The sequence below is a fragment of the Patella vulgata genome, chromosome 5 (assembly GCF_932274485.2).
Source record: "Patella vulgata chromosome 5, xgPatVulg1.2, whole genome shotgun sequence".
NCBI lineage: Eukaryota > Metazoa > Mollusca > Gastropoda > Patellidae > Patella > Patella vulgata.
The window spans coordinates 71,487,343-71,504,538 of NC_065883.2; the positions used below are offsets into that span (position 1 = coordinate 71,487,343).

General features: G+C 37.3%; 2 protein-coding genes across 2 annotated transcripts; both read right to left on the bottom strand.

The window, feature by feature from the left end:
* Positions 1-1,841, bottom strand: LOC126821923 (ribosome production factor 2 homolog). The gene has a single exon (XM_050550551.2). The coding sequence runs from the start codon at positions 1,740-1,742 to the stop codon at positions 801-803; it is 942 nt and encodes a 313-aa protein (XP_050406508.1). The 5' UTR covers positions 1,743-1,841; the 3' UTR covers positions 1-800.
* A 1,849-nt stretch (positions 1,842-3,690) lies between these two features.
* LOC126821922 (DNA-directed RNA polymerases I and III subunit RPAC1) lies at positions 3,691-17,171 on the bottom strand. Its single transcript, XM_050550550.1, has 11 exons — positions 17,018-17,171; positions 16,238-16,309; positions 15,416-15,523; positions 13,531-13,663; positions 12,363-12,479; positions 11,431-11,480; positions 10,797-10,862; positions 7,998-8,064; positions 6,369-6,488; positions 4,623-4,739; positions 3,691-3,845 (listed from the first exon to the last, which is right to left on the bottom strand). Exons 1-11 carry the CDS (start codon positions 17,075-17,077, stop codon positions 3,712-3,714), a joined length of 1,044 nt encoding a protein of 347 aa, XP_050406507.1. The 5' UTR covers positions 17,078-17,171; the 3' UTR covers positions 3,691-3,711.
* Positions 17,172-17,196: the final 25 nt, after the last annotated feature.

A 17,196-nucleotide genomic window follows, 5' to 3' on the forward strand; every position in this document is an offset into this window, starting at 1 on the left:
TATAGTTAACAACGATTTAATACTCTTTTACCATACATCACACCGATTTACAAATAATTCAGCTTTTTTTTATCTTTCAATTTATTTGTACAGTCATATAAACAACAGCTTAGATTTTTTTATTCATTAATCCTGTCTCTGCCACAAGAACTGCAGAAACAGCCAATAGATCCTTATTTCAATAATTTACTTCGTACAGGGGCACACAAACATATTTTTCTGCGGGGGGGGGATAAAAAAATCGGCCCACTCAGTATTAGAAAATCAATTTATTACCCCCAGTTAGGTCAAAACTAGTTAGTAAGTATAGCATTATGTAATTTTTAAATGACTCAGTAGAATATTGATTTGTACGCCTCATTTTGGTTTGATTGAATGTGTAAGAGACTCCGGCAAACTGGCCCATTTTACCCAAGAAAAAAACCCGGCCCACTTGGCAAAAAAAAAATGGTCCATTTGCCTATCTGGACTAAAAAAACCCTCTTGTGCACCCCTGACTTCATACACAGGATTCTTTATCAGTAGAATCAAACGGCTAGGCCCTGGAGTATAACTCGGACAGATTACTCTGATAGTCCTATTGCATAATACAATGAAATGTCTAGGTAACCTCAGATAGTGTAGTGTTACAAAATATTGACATACTGATTCTGTAATCTTCCCATATATGGTATAGCTTCTTATAAAGATTGTCGAATAGAATGTGAATCCACATGCTACAGTAGTACAGACAATTTTTATGTATGTGAGTCATTTTATTTACATAAGCTTGGTGAATATTTTTTTTAACAGTTCTTTCATTACTCAGCCATTTTTCTCAATTTTTCATTTGTGGATTCACTTGCTTCACCGGCTTCGCCTTCCACCTCATCACCTCCCTTCTTTCTTTTCAGCCCTTTCATCTTTCTTGTTTGTAGTGTATCAAGATTTTGTTTTTGCATGTGAATTCTGCCCATTTTATCTCCAAGATTTGTTCTGGATTTATTCTTTTGGGTTTTCGACTTTTTGGCCTCAGATGGTTTTTTATTTGCCCTTTTGTACAAGTCATCAGAACCAAACATACTTCTTTTCACTACCCAATCTAGAGATGGTCCAATTTCTTCCAACTCTACGCGGGGGATTTTAGTTCCGGATTTTTTCAGTACGGTTCGAAAAGTTCTGAAATAAATTTTGTTATCAACAGCTGTAACCTGCAGCACTAATTCTAAACCAGATAATCTAATTTTCTCTGTTTTAGGTCCACGAAAAAAGTCCATAAGTAAACTTTTGAGTTTAGCGTAATCCTCCAGCTGCTCAAAGTCTTGTCCACTGAAGATAACGCATGGCTTGGTGCCATGAGAACATTTATCATTTTGAAATTCAAACATGGATCTGAAATTCTCGATGCCCAACTCTACCATATCTAAAATATGATGATCAAAGAATCGTCCTAAAACTAAATTGTGCGGCCTCTTCTTTGAATGAGATCCAAACAAAAATAAAGACGCGTCATTTTTTTCTGAAAAATATTCCAACGTCGTCTGATCTTCGAATGGTCTCACAACATTTTTACGTTTCATCATTATGCCAGTAGGTTTCTTTAACATGTACATTTCTTTGAGGACTTGTGAAACTGTTTGACTCGTATTTCCTCCTTTTATAAACATCGCCACCTTGTCATTTTCTTCTATTTTAGGTTCTCTATTTTCTAAAAACTTTCTTCCCTTGTGGGTTTTGGGTTTTACAACCCTCTGAAGTACCATTTTGTTAGTTTACTTCACCAACTTCTGTGACTTGCATTTGACACACGTGTTTCTTAACTTCCGGCTACAAGCTCCGATCATACCAGTCACGGAAACCTCTCTTTGTATTAATTACTTTCATGGTAATACTTTATGGTTAATCCATATACAAATGTCAAATATCTTCTTCAAACATCGAATTTATCGAATGCCAAAAATTCCAGTTAAGTGCAATTTGTGAAAATAGTTCCAAAATGAGATCAACGTTCGTTCGTTCGTTTCTGGGGTTTTACGTCCACTTCCACCTAAGGTGATATCGTAGACAAATGAGATCAACGTTTAACTTTGATTTATCAATTGTCTGGATAAACATAGCTTTTCATTGAGGTCGATTTTTTATCACTTCCGAAGGTCACCTGTTAAAGCTTATTCAGAGTTATCTCCCATTAAATATATTTAAAATATCTTGCAGTTTTACATTTTAAAAAATTGTGTTAATTACCCGGAAAAAATTCCACATAGCTTCAGTCAATTTATTCCCAGAAATTCTTTAAATAAACTTAAAGACCGATAATTATTTGCATCAAAGATCACCTTGTTTCATTGTCAAGCAATTGATAGACCAGACTTGACCTTTTTCTCTTATATATTGATCAACTGAAACAATTATTTTTGTTCTGTGGACTGTGAAAAATAAAGAAATACATTTCATTGAAATTCTTACAATATGACCTATTTTAAACTCTCAATCACCTTCACTTTTGTTTTTTGTTTTTTTTTGTGGGGTGGGGCAACTTGAGAGGTCAAATTCTATATTTTGTTTATGTTATATTTATAGCACAGCTTTCATGAGTTAACTGGTTTAACCATAGAGGCCGTAGACCGAGGTGTTAAACCTGTTAACAAATGAAGCGTGCTATAAAATGACTTGTAACATTGACACCGGCTCAACATGCTCGTTGTACTTGCACAGAAAACCCACCCCATTTCTCTATATGATTTCTACTAAAACTATAGTAAACCGAACCAGCAAAAGTGTGCAATAACATTGAAATGTCTAGTTATTGCAAGGTTAAGCTCCAGCCAGTCTGCTAAACACAAAACAATCTGCTTATTCAACGAAAAGAACAAAGGAAGATTTCCCTTTCATGTTACATTACTTAATACAGACTGTGTGTAGGCTAATTGTTCTGTCGATATTACCTTTTGAACTTTTCTTTCGTTTTGTTTAATTGGGAGCCATTGTGGCTCAGCAGTTATGGTAAGTGCAGACTCGCCAAACAAGTAGTTGGAACTAGCCCAACGAAGAGATCCTATGTTCAATTTCGGTGTAGACCAAGAATGTTCCTCTCGATTTTTCAAAACATATGTTTCCCCCTTGTCAGCGGACAGAAGTGCTGGGATGAGAAAAGGTGTTCAATTAGTCAGTTGTGACGAAATCCTAGGGTACATGTTCATCAACTGTGCACAGAACCCATGACAGTTGGAATTTGATTAAGAGAGGAGGACACCCCATTGTCTGGACAAAATTTCTTTCATTGCATATGAGAGATTCGAGAGAGAAATAACTTTTACGACCGCGTGACACAAACTAGGTCATTTTGGGACTAACATATGGTTTAATTTTATTTCATTAATTCACTTGAGCAGTGGGAGGAAACCGGAGGACCTCGAGAAAACCTATGAGGTTGGACAGGCAATCCTACTCCTTGTCATGTACAGGAGGGGAATTGAAACCACGCCACTTGACTCAATGATAGGCCTAATGATGCAACTCGCACACGTTAACAATTCGGCTAACCCCTATTGCATATGCTTGTCTTAATTAGACCAGTTGGTACCTAAAAGTAAGGCGTTTAACCCCATTTCATATTATTTGAGTTGTTCTCAGATCCCTTATCTCAAATGATAATTTATTTTAAAATACAGAAATGAAAGGAAGAAAAATAAAAAAACGACTAATAATCAATAATGTACAAATATTTTATTATCAAGTGTCTTTTCTACCACCAATTTCCACATCTTGTAATTCTATTAAAAAAGCTTTTGTTTTCGCCATCAAAACTTTGGCTGCTTCACAGACCAGAACATCTGGTGGGAGAATTCCTGTTGATTCTACAGAAACTTGAAGAAAACAGAAAAAGACAGATTACAAATAATATTGAGGATCAAGTAAATTCTTAGTTATTTTCTGTCAACTTCTTTTTCTGTCGTTTAAATGCAGAGTCTTTTGTACTTTGACACCCCACAATGTTCCCAACACCGCCTAACCATTTGAACAAGAAATAACAACCGCTCCCTCAGTCAAACTAGCACACAATAAACTGGCTGACAACAGTCGGGTTGCCAGTTAGTGACACCCTGACATTTTTGCCCAGTGCTTGCCCCGTGGGTGTTTTTCGGGTAATCCAGTATTTTTCTAGTAATATTGGGCATCTATATTTTCCATATATACCAAATTTGCCATACTTTTATTGGAAATAACCACCCGATACTTTCGGGACAGTGTATCTTTAACAGGCACTATTTTAGGCTATCAACTTTTTCTTATGGGAGAAGGCGGGGTTTGGAAGATAAAATGTGCTGGACTGCTTCAGCTTAACCAGACAAGAGGCAGTGATGTAAAACAAGTCTTTTAACTTAATAATAATAATAATAAATTGTCTTATATAGCGCTAAATTATGTCCGCTGGTCATTTCTAAGCCCTTCACAGCGAGGTCAACTATTTGTTCTTGCACAGATATTTGGTAAACAGATGTGCCTTTAGTGTTGTCTTAAAACTTGAAAATAGAATTGTCGAGCACATCTGTTGAGGAAGCTCATTCGATGAATATGCACCATGAACTGGTAAAGAGTATGAAATAATGAAATAATTCAAATTAATAATAATACAAACTTACATATAAAATGATCTCGGACACGATTTAATTTAACACACTCCTTTAAATCGTCATGTCGAAACACTTCTCTGCTACACATATCTCTTCTAGGATGAACAACTTTTGCTCGCTTTTTACCTGTAAAATATAAGTGTACTATCAAGAGAGAGAAATGAGGTTCATTGTCCACTAGACACAAACTAGATCATTTTGGGACTAACATGGTTCAATTTTATTTCAATAATTCGCTAGTGCGTAGGGGTCTGTAGCAGTAGGAGGGAGAGAGAGACAGAAATGGGGTTTAACGTCCACTCGACACAAATTAGGTCATTTCACGATAGTGACAATGTGATTCTATTTTAGTAAGTGCTAAATTCTTATATTGTGTCTTAAATGTGCTTTTACACTGACCACTGGCATCATATAGACCATGCCTCAAAGGATTTTAGAGATAGAGAGAGAGAAATGGGGTTTAATGTCCACTCGACACAAACTAGGTCATTCTGGGCCCATAGGGATTTTTTAGCAGTGAGAGGAAAACATTTGACCCTACTCCTTGTCACGTACAACCGGGGAATCGAAACCACGCCAGTTGACTCAATGACAGACTTTATGATACAGCGTGCACGTGCTAACCATTCAGCCATCCAACCCCCCTCAGTAGGAGGGAACCAGAGGACCTGGTGAAAACCCACAAGGTTGGAGACTATCCTAAAAATAGAGCCACTATGCACAATAGTCGTCCAATATATACTGGTACATGTAAACTGCAACTTGACGATAGTACTATTATGAACCAGAAACAGAGCATGGTGTCATCGCAACCATCTTGGAATAGCGATGTCATCGTCGCAATTTTTGGAATTTTGACATCATATCAAAAATCAAAGTCTTTCAATCGACGCACAATTGTTCAAGAAACAAGCATGCCACGTTCTTGAATTGGTGGAGCTGTAGGCTTTTTTTTTTTTTTTTTGAAGTGTGTCGCCTCCCAAGAAAACAAAATGAAATGGGGTTTATCATCCTATTTGTGCTGCTCCAACTGGGCTAATGAAACAGTGTGCTATAAGGGAAACTCTTAAATCGAATTCCAACTGCCAAGGGTTCTTTTATGTGCATACCAATGTGTTTGTGGGACCTCGACGCCCTGCACCACTAACAAGACCACCGCAGGAATCGAACACTAGACCCCAAAGCAAAAGAACAATAAGATGAGTACAGCTTGAGACCAGTTTCACTGTTTTGTATAATTTAATTAGAAAAATTCTATATACTAATCTTTATGGTTTAAATAAATTTCAAATAATTTGCTCATCTCTATGATTTTAATTCAATACAAGAAGAGATTTAAATAAATTTCAAACAACGTTTTATTTGATTTATCAATACAATTTTAATTTGTTAAAGAGAGAGAGGGAGAGAAATGGGGTTTAACGTCCACTCGACACAAACTAGGTCATTTCGGGACTAACATATGGTTTAATTTTATTTCAATAATTCGCTTGCGCATAGGGGTCTTTAGCAGTGGGAGGAAACCGGAAGACCCGGAGAAAACCCACGAGGTTGGACAGGCGCCCCTACTCGCCAGTCGACTCATTGACAGACTTTATGACACAGCGCGCGCACGCTAACCATTCAGCCATCCAACCCCCCTAATTTGTTAAAAGAATTTATTTAAATAAATTTCAAAGTCTGTATTAGTTTTATCATTATGATTTGGATTTGTTAAAAGAATTTATTTAAATAAATTCACCCAAAAAGTTTTACCTTTCCGATTTTCTACTTGTATAACACCAGGTGAAAATAATGTTTGTAATCTTTCAGCTCGTTCACCTTCTATAGGTTCAGTTAATATTATTTCTGGTAATAAACGATAGGATGCTGTAGCTGTAAACATGGAAAATATAAATAAATTGGGTTTTTGTTTTAAACATACATTATGCAAGAGCTAAATCTGCCTATTGCAGGTCTTTCTTTAGGCCTGAAATGTAAATATCTAAATTATTAATTAGACATTAACTAACTTATCCAGACTATAATCAACTCTCGATGTCATAGCTAGCCTGAAATATTTAGCGGATTGGAATATATTTGGTGAAGGATGATTAAACGTTTAAATGGATAATCAAGACTTTGTTTTTTATCGTACCGACTTTAGTAATGATGATAGAGGCTAGCCTAAAATTCAAAAGTTCAGGGTGGATTAATTTGACTGAAATTTTCAGCAAATTGCCTTTACATTATCTGGTTTTTAACTATTATAGTGAGAACTGCCAGCTCTTTATCTATTCTCCCATAATGCCTGTTTAAGTATCTAAATATTAGTTGTTTTAAAATGTATAAGAGAGAGAGAGAAATGGGGTTTAACGTCCACTCGACACAAACTAGGTCATGTCGGGACTAACATATGGTTTTTAATTTTATTTCAATAATTCGCTTGCGCGTAGGGGTCTTTAGCAGTGGGAGGAAACTTGAGGACCCGGAGAAAACCCACGAGGTTGGACAGGCGACCCTACTCCTTGTCACGTACAACCGGGGATTCGAAACCACGCCAGTTGACTCAATGACAGGTCTTATGATACAGCACACACTTGCTAACCATTCGGCCATCCAACCCACCTTTAAAATGTATAAACGTGTATATTATCTTTGTGTCGATGCGACAGTTCATCAAATCCCTTCATGCTGATCATCATCTTTTAAATACAAGGGTAAATGGAACTTCCTTAGTCAGTCTGTGTGTCTGTCTGACATTGTTGGGTGCAAATTCAAACTTTGTCAGGCACAATCCCTCTGTTGGTTGACATTTTGTCCGGAACAGATTTGTCTTGGATTAGTGTTTTAAATGTCAGGGGGTCACGGTGGCGAAGCGGGTAAGAGGCTGGCTCGCTAGCCTGGAGGTTGGGTGTTCGATCCCTGCATTGGCCATGAAAGTGCATCCAGATTTTCCGACGTGGTTCCCCCTTATCAGTGATTCAAGACGGCGGGCCTGACAAGGACAACTGTCTAGCCGTTCGGATGGGGCGAAAAACAGAGGTCCCATGTACACATTGGCGTGCACGTAAAAGATCCCTTGACAGTTGAAATTCGATAAAAGAGTAGGCCATAGTGCCGCTGTCCAGGCAAAATTTCCCTCATAACATACTGTATGGCGTATGCCCGTCTTCATTAGCCCAGTTCGAAGGAGAACAGTAGGACGTTAAACCAAATTTCTTTTCATTTCAAAATGTCAGAAACCAGTTTTTTATTGTCTGATATATTGTCAGATACAACGAATATAATTATTTCATCTCCTTTATCAAATACCAACTGTCAGGGGTTCTTTTACGTGCACAACAACGTGTATACAGGGCGTTGGTTTGTCTTCCCATCCAAACGACTAGATTGTTAACTTACCGACAGGTGAAAATTTTGCATGATCTTTACCAATACCTTTTACACAATGCATTGTAATGTCCATTTCCTAAAAAGATATGATAATGAGCAATAAATGTCAAAGTACAAAAGATTTATCACACTACAAACAAGCGAGGTAAATAATTTACAGGAGAGAGAGAGAGGTTTAACTTCCACTCGACACAAACTAGGTCATTTCGGGACTAACATGATTCAATGTTATTCAATAATTCGCCAATGCATGGGGGTCTTTAGCTGTGGGTGGAAACCGGAGGACCTGGAGAAAACCACGAGGTTGGACAGACGACCCTACTCCTTGCCACGTACAAGCGGGGAAATGACACTACAGCACTTGACTCAATGACAGACCTTGTGATCAAACGGGCAAACGTTAACAATTCAGCCTCCCAACCCACCCTACACAAGAAGACAACCATAATCATAAAGTTTTGGCCATTTTGAAGATAAGTTCTGTATAGCTAAATTAGTTCATCTATTGCAACCTCTCTTTTTCATTGAAAATATAAATATAGAGAAATGGGGTATAGTGCTCATTATGGGACTAACAATTCTATTTCAATCATTTGCTTTAGCATGGGGGGTCTTCATGCAGCAGTGGGAGGAAACAGGAGGATGGTTTGCCAGACTAATCATTGTGGTAGAGTGGTTCATACTCAATTTTTTTAACAACAAACAGACACTATTTCGGGATTATTTTAACATTATATGATAAGACTTAACATAAAAACTCCATTCATCAACAATGTAAGTCTGACAACATTTGATTTTTGAGGATATAACCATTTGCAAATATGTTATAAATGCCTCAAAATCTACCCGGATTAAATAATCAAGGCAGATAACTCTTAGTGAGAATAAGAGTTATGTCCCTTGGTCACGGTAAAAATGGTACAGAAGCCCCTGAAACGAAATTTCATTATCGCAGTCGGAAAACATCGTTTATTTCCTTGCTGCGAAGTAAGGGTGCTGGCTCTGTCTGACATGGTATTTTTAATTTCGAAAATAACGGATTTACTAAATGGTCCAGCAATTTCGTCCAGATCTGCCAAAATTTTGGTTAATGTCGTTAATGTAGTTTGCGCAGATTTATCAGCCATTTCACGAAGACCAAGAATAAGTGGCGTATGTGTCGAGTCAGCGGTTATTGCGTATGTGCCGAATTTAGAGCCAAATTTTGTAGTTTCGTCTGTATATAGGGTGGTATTTTTCGCCGACTTTAGGGTTTCTGAAACATGTTTTAAAGATACACCGACGCGCTCACATGATATTCTTTGAACTGTAGATTTTGATGGAGTGTAATTAGATTTTAGTCCCGCGACATCCAAACATGCGGTTATAACCGCTGCTATGTTACCATTCGAAACGTTTAGATTTTTAAGTTCCATGACCAAATTATGGCATTCTGCTGTGTATCTTTCATTTTCGACATCATACAAAATTACTTCGTTCTTCCTAAAAGGTTTGGACTTGCAACCACTTATTTTTACCTGCGAATTGTTTTTTATTTTCATTATTAGCTTCATGCGGATCATTTCTTTTTTAGTCTTCCGAAGTCGATTTTTTAACTGAGCGATTGTGCTTTTATGACACTTATTTTTCCTATTTAAATCAGTCAAGGTCGCATCGGCAGATGTCTGAGTCTCTCTATTTATTAAATTAATTTCACTAGTATCTGCCGATGGAGTCTCGTCCACTATCCCGGGAAAAAATGGGGTGTCAAGAAAATCGTTGTATGATTTCATACATCTATTGGACTTGGCCTTACTTTTACCCAGCTTCCTAGTCTTTGTCTTCAGTCTGACCAGTCTATTTTTAATGTAATTGTCACCAAACGTCACACAGTCGTCATGTAAAGCAGTTATGATAGACCAATGCTCCGTAGTTGTCGGGAATTTATTAACAATGCCTAGTATAAGCCTATTTGTAATTTTTGCCATAGGTAGTTTGGTTACAGTGCTCAGATCATAGGGGTACCAATCCAATGCTGGATAGCAAATCATCGGTGGACGTCATCTTGCAGGGCTCAGTCTCAGATCTAGAAAAAAAAACTAAGTCCGTCGATCAAAGCTTATGGCTACAGAATAATTAAATAAGATACTATGATTATGAAAGTAATTTACACCAAGTTACCGAAAAGTGTCTGGAAAATAAAGACTACCACTAAAAAGTTTGTTTCGGTTATTTTTCGGTCTCAAATAGTTCTGCGTATTTAGAGCTAGCAAATATTTAACAATAAGAGGATACTTGTCGAAACGTCGTGCTTTTAGAATAAACTAGTGATTGTATCCCATAAAAACTGTGTTCTGTTAGTATTTTTACTTGGCTTTATATACCAATACATGTTTGTTTAATACCACGTGGAAAGCTTTTTGTGACGTGTATTTGCTGCGACCTCCAACGCGGGGCTAAACATTGCTCACTTCATAAAATATCCCCAATGATGCAGTCAGGCAGAGACCTGTGCATGTTTATATAAGGACAAATAAGTGACCATTGAACCACTCTAATTGTGGGATCATAACCATGCCACTTGACTCAATGACGGACCTTATGATCTAAAGTCATACATCAGTCCTCTTTAAGCTTAACTCCTACCTTTTCACACCAATCAGATTGATGAAGACCAGTATAAATTAGCCATTTTAATAAAATGCTAAACAATTTAACTATCAATGTTAAACAATATTTACCTGTCCTGGTCGTAATTTAGCTATTAATGTTAAACAATATTTACCTGTCCTGGTTGTAATTTAGCTATTAATGTTAAACAATATTTACCTGTCCTGGTCGTAATTTAGCTATAAGTATATCATCATGTACAGGTTTTATATCACCTTCTTTAAACTTGAAATTAAAACAAACAAAAATGTACGATCAATTTCTTTCCAATCTCCCAGTTCGCAAATAGCTGATATATGATCATTGATTAAAGCAAAATTAAATGTATGATAAATTTTGATATATTACCAATTTTCCACTTCTTACAATAAACTGCCTTTATACATGTATCTTGAGATACCAGAGAGGGGGGAGGGAGAGAGAGAGAGACTAGGTCGTTTCGGGACTATCACATATGGTTCAATTTTATTTCAATAATTTGCTTGTGCGTAGGGGTCTTTAGCAGTGGGAGGAAACTGGAGGACCCGGAGAAACCCACAAGGTTGGACAGGCAACCCTAATCCTTGTCACGTACAACTGGGGATTCGAAACCACGCCAGTTGACTCAATGACAGGCCTAATGATACAGCGTGCACATGCTAACCATTCGGTTCAGCCATCCAAGCCCCTACAATACATAGTAGAATCATTCCAGATGAGTAGCGCTGATTATGATACAGTATTTATCAATATACCATCCCTGTAGTTCATACATTGCTCTATCAAATATATTTTGCTAATCTTATTTACTTACTATTTCTGACTGATTTCCTACAGGTACCCATTTTAAATATTTTGTTGTTACTGAAAAAATAACCAAATACAACAATAACGCCAGAAATAAACAGCTATAGGCAAATGTTCAGCAATCATCTTAAATCGTCTCAAAACCAAATCAAAAGGCACTACTACCACAAAAGTTTGATCACTTTGATGTGTGTTTAAAAATGGGACTGAATGATGGAGAAAAAGAGAGAGAGAGAGAGAGAGAGAGAGAGAGAGAGGGAGGACTTAAAGTCCATTCAACACAAACTATGTCATTTTGGGACTAACATAATTATGGTACTCTTTGTGACAAGTGTGGGATCAGAACCATACCATTTGATTCAATGACAGGCCTTATGATCTAAACCTTACTCGTTAGACCATTTGGCTGTCCAACCTCCCTAGCAACGAAATGAATCATCAAGACAGGCATATGCCATACAGTGTGTAATGAGAGACATTTTACCCCAAAAGAAGCGCTACGGCCTACTCTTTTATCAAGTTCCAACTGCCAAGGGTTATTTTACGTGCACACCAATATGCACACAGGACCTCAGTTTTTTTATCCCATCCAAATGACTATACACTGTTTCTTGCAAGGCACTCCACCCTGGACAACTGACAAAGGGAAAACCACTCTGGAAAATTCTGAGAAATTTTTTTGACCAACACCTGGACTAACATATGGTTCAATTTTATTTCAATAACTCACTAGCGCGTAGGGGTTTTTCGCAATGAGAGGTAACCGGAGGAATGGGAGAGAACCCACGAGGTTGGACAGACGTCCCTACTTCTTGTCATGTACAACCGGGGGAATCAAAACTACACCAGCTGACACCTGGATAGATCCCAGGACTGTCAGGTAAGCGAGCCAGCACCTAACTTACTAGGCCACTGCGGCCCCTTGGTTAGTTTATGTACCTTTATGATCTTTATACATTTCATCAGGAGCAGTTGCCTCTTTAGCTTCTTTATTTCTAGAACATTTAACTTTCAACTGAAATTCTATTGTATCTTCTGCTGTACCTTCCATATCACCTGTAAAATATATAAAGTAACATTTAACTTTTAATTGAAATTCTATTGTATCTTCTGCTGTACCTTCCATATCACCTGTAATTTATAAAGTAATATTTAATTTTCAATTGAAATTCTATTGTATCTTCTGCTGTACCTTCCATATCACCTGCAATTTATAAAGTAATATTTAATTTTCAATTGAAATTCTATTGTATCTTCTGCTGTACCTTCCATATCACCTGTAATTTATAAAGTAATATTTAATTTTCAATTGAAATTCTATTGTATCTTCTGCTGTACCTTCCATATCACCTGTAATTTATAAAGTAATATTTAATTTTCAATTGAAATTCTATTGTATCTTCTGCTGTACCTTCCATATCACCTGTAAAATATATAAAGGAACAACATTCCATTATTAATGCATGACACTTACTGTGGGCTATTGATATAGTGAGCTATCATTGGTCAGCACACTATCTACACCAGCCAATCAGCAGTAACAACAAAAATCATGGTTCCTGAATACGAGAGAGATGTAAAAGGGATTTAACAGCCACTCGACACACATTCTGTAATTTCGAGACTAACATTGATACAATTTTATTTCAATAATTCATTAGCAGTGGGAGGAAACTAGAGGACCAGGAGAAACCCCACCAGGTTGAGCAGGCTACCCTACTTCTTTTCAAGCTTGGGATAGAAACCACACCATTGGACCCAATTACAGAGAGTGAGAGAGAAATGAGGTTTAACGTCCACTCGACACAAACTAGGTCATTTTGGGACCAACATATGGTTCAATTCAACTTCAATAATTCGCTTGCGTGTAGGGTTTGTTAGCAGTGGGAGGAAACCGGAGGACCCGGGGAAAACTCAGGAGGGTGGACAGGCAAGCCCACTCCTTGTCACGTTCAAGTGGAGAATCAAAACCACGCCACTTGACTCAATGACAGACCGTCTGATCCAACGCACATGCGTTAACCATTCACCCCCACCCCCCTATAAAACAATAATTTGGTGATGTAATTGTCATACAACCATGTGATATTATTTATTAAATACCTACCTTCAGCCCTATATTCAAATAATCTAGGATCAGCTCTGATGGGTATTAGACCTAATCTATGTGCTAATACTTCATCTTGTATTATAGAAGTATTATTATACATAAATACTTTCTCTATAGCCATTGTCGGTACCTGCATTACACAAAATATAAATTCATAAATAAAACAATAGATATAAATCAAGTGGCAATTAGAAAGTAACACTACTATATGATTATTTTATTAAAAGCACGAAATTATGAGGTCTCTCCAAATAATTGGCCAATATGTTTTTGTTAGTGTCAAAATTATCCCTGAGGCTAGTCCCCAGGCCCCCATTTTGGCTTCACTACTCTGACACCCACAAAAATCTGAATTTCGTTCCGATGGGCCAGTTGTTATGGCCACACAAGAATATGTTATGGGGGAACTTTAATTAACCACGTGTAAAGTGCTGTGGCTCAGTGATGTGGCGTGCGCGTTGTATCATAAGGTCTGTCATTGAGTCAACTGGTGTAGTTTCGATTCCCCGCCCGGTTTACTCACACTGCTATTGAAAGCAATTGAATTATTGGAATAAAATTAAAACACATGTTAGGCCCGAAATGACCTAGTTTGTGTTGAGTAGATATCAAACCCCACTTCTAAAAATAAAAATTGTCTGCTGGTATATCTATGACATTGAATGTCATTAGATAAGAGAACACGAGAAAAATAGAAATAGTCCGTACATTCCCTTGTTTATATTCATTCTATACCTTATATAAACATGGTAATACACGGACTTTTTCTGTTTTTCTTTTGTGTTCACTTATCGAGTGGCAGTCATTTCTTTTTATGAATTGTCAGATATCCTCTCACAATCTCACACAGCAACTTTTGGTCTTAGAAGGAATTATTAGTGAGCAGAAATTCGGCCGTGTATCTGTTATCACTCGTCACATCAGTCAGTTATATAGAGAGATTACTCGTGTTTTCCTTTGGCGTTCGTCACTTTCGATTTGGGAAACCTGTATTACTCAGGGCTAGCCACTAGAAGCGAGTAATTACTTACGCGCACGCTACGCTCACGTAAAACCAAATTTACGTGAGTGATTAAGTACTCGCGCAAATATAAAAAATAATTTAATCAGAAATAATTGAATATCGTAAACAATTTGTATGCCTTCATATCGATGCACTATTGCGCACGCGGCGTGTCTTTCCAGTGCCAACTGTTGTTACTAAAAATACTTTGAGACGCGTACTGCCAGGCGGTTTTTAAGCGGATGTCCTTTGCCGTGTCTGGATAATCAAACATTGAGCGGATGTTGTCGTTTCTATTAATAGCAATTCTTTCGATCCCGCATCTTTTCTGCAAATTGATGGGATTGAAATTGTTTTGCCTGTTCTTTTACCTTTCTAAGCTTTACCCGAATCCCCTCAGCACGCCAACGATGGCAAAGGGAAGCCAAGTTTCCCCTGCAACGTTCTTGTCATGGGAAGACGATTTACAGATATTTTTTTTTGCCAAGGAAATAAAAGAGTATGCATTGTCATTGTGTGTGAAATAGCTTTATTCAACGTCCGCTTCCACCCAAGTGCCAAGAGCATTGCCATTAGGCACATGAAATTTAAATGGCTACTCATGCACATCATTCTGCGTGAGTAAATACATGTACTCGCCTCACTCGCGCAAGTCTATATTTGCGTGAGTAGTCATCTACTCGCCTCCAATTTGCTCGTGGCAAGCCCTGATTACTCAGCTATCATAGCAATGATCTCTGTGTTAAAATTATATTTGGAATATGTTTAACCAGCTCTATCACATATGTGATAATGACTGGCACCAATATTGTCCTTTAAACTTTAAAAGGTGTATAAGTCACAAATGCCAGGGGATCTTACTCCCTTTCTGGTACCCACCTCAACTAGTAATATTCTTCTAAAGGCATTGGCTATGGCAGCATCAATTCCAATCATATCAAACTCTAATTCATCTCCATCTAACTTCTTTACATCAATACGGAAATTCTAAAAAAAGAACAGATTAATGTTTGTCAATACTAATAATACTGATTTAAACTGCTACATGTACATGTATTAAATCAAGGCCTAAACAAAATCAACTCAGCTTACAAAGCCTAGAAATAAAGTATCTGTTGAGTCACTACAGGCCCGTGAACACTTACGGCTAGCCCCCGGATCCATTCACTTTATTTGAATTGTGCGTTTGTTTGTGATTTCTGCGTATTATGTCTTGTCCGTATATTTGTTTTTTTGCGTAAATTATGCGTGGTGCAGTCCCCCTGCACTTATTAATAGTGCTGTGTATCATTATTCTCATTATCAAAGCATTATATGTAGGACAAGAGTGGTTTTAATGAACATACATTGTATATTTGATTCATGCTGCAATTACAAGCAAAAGGTGTTTTGTGTGTGTGTGTGTGTGTGTGTGTGAGAGAGAGAGAGATGGGGTTTAACATCCACTTGACACGACTTACAAGGTTAAGAGCTTTCTCAGTCAATACCGGGATCAGACCACGAACCTCCTGGTGAGTCAGCTACATGCATAGCACCTTAATCATGGGGAGATTCAAATCCAAATACTGTATAATGTTCAGGAGTGGCGAGACTGATCTGCATTGCAATCTTTCTACTGAGTAGGAATCAAAGTTTACAGATTTGATTAATTACAATCATCAATTGATACAAACTTATCTATGTATGTACATGTATGTTTACCTTTTCAAACTTTTCTTGACTCCATGAATCATCATAGCCGGCATAATTTCCTGGAAAATCTGTAGTGTGGACCTTAAATTAGAATGGGTACAACTATTAATATTTCAGTAACTGCACCAAGAATTTTCCAGGCAGGGTAGGATTGGCGGACAGACCAGCCTCCAGCACAGGTTGGGCAAATAATGTGCAAGAGATATAATTGCACTTTAACATCAATCAGAAAGGGGACACGTTATCTCAGGGAGGTTTGATATGGCTATACATGTAGCTTCATAAGGGGGGGGGGGGGGGGGAGATTCCAGTCAGCTGTCAAAACCTAGATATTCTTTATTAATACACGTGCAGTAGGCCTACATGTCAGGTAGTTGCACCGAGTTAATTTTAAAATGCATTCATAAATTGATCGAACCAGACAAGTTTGATTTTTGCTAGAGCCTAGAATCTACCTAGTATTGATATTACTCACAAATAGGACAGCCTACACTGAAAGGAAAATGAAAAATCATGCAGTTATAAATTTAAGGGTTAGCCATGAGTTTTGAAAATTGCAGTTATCCACGTAGCTGTTAGAATAAAATAAAACTACACTCAATTACTTAAAATACAGAAATGATAATCAATGATTTTTTTTTATATCCTTTTACAATCACTTACACCTGATGACATAGTGTACCTATATAAGCAGTTCCATTCGTCATTTACCCTACCCCACCCTCCCTATACAATCATTGAAAATTGTTGTCAACAGACAACAGCGCTATTAAAACTTGTTAAACATACGTTGTCGATTCCATATTCATGCAATGCAACTCTTGAGCGTATTTCTTCAATTCTGTCCATATCTGATTGTCATTTAATGTGTCTAAAGTCAGATTACAACGTTTCAAAACAAATCCACATGCTTCGGTAATAAAAAGAAATCATTGAAGGATCATGCGCAATAAAACCGGATGTCTTAA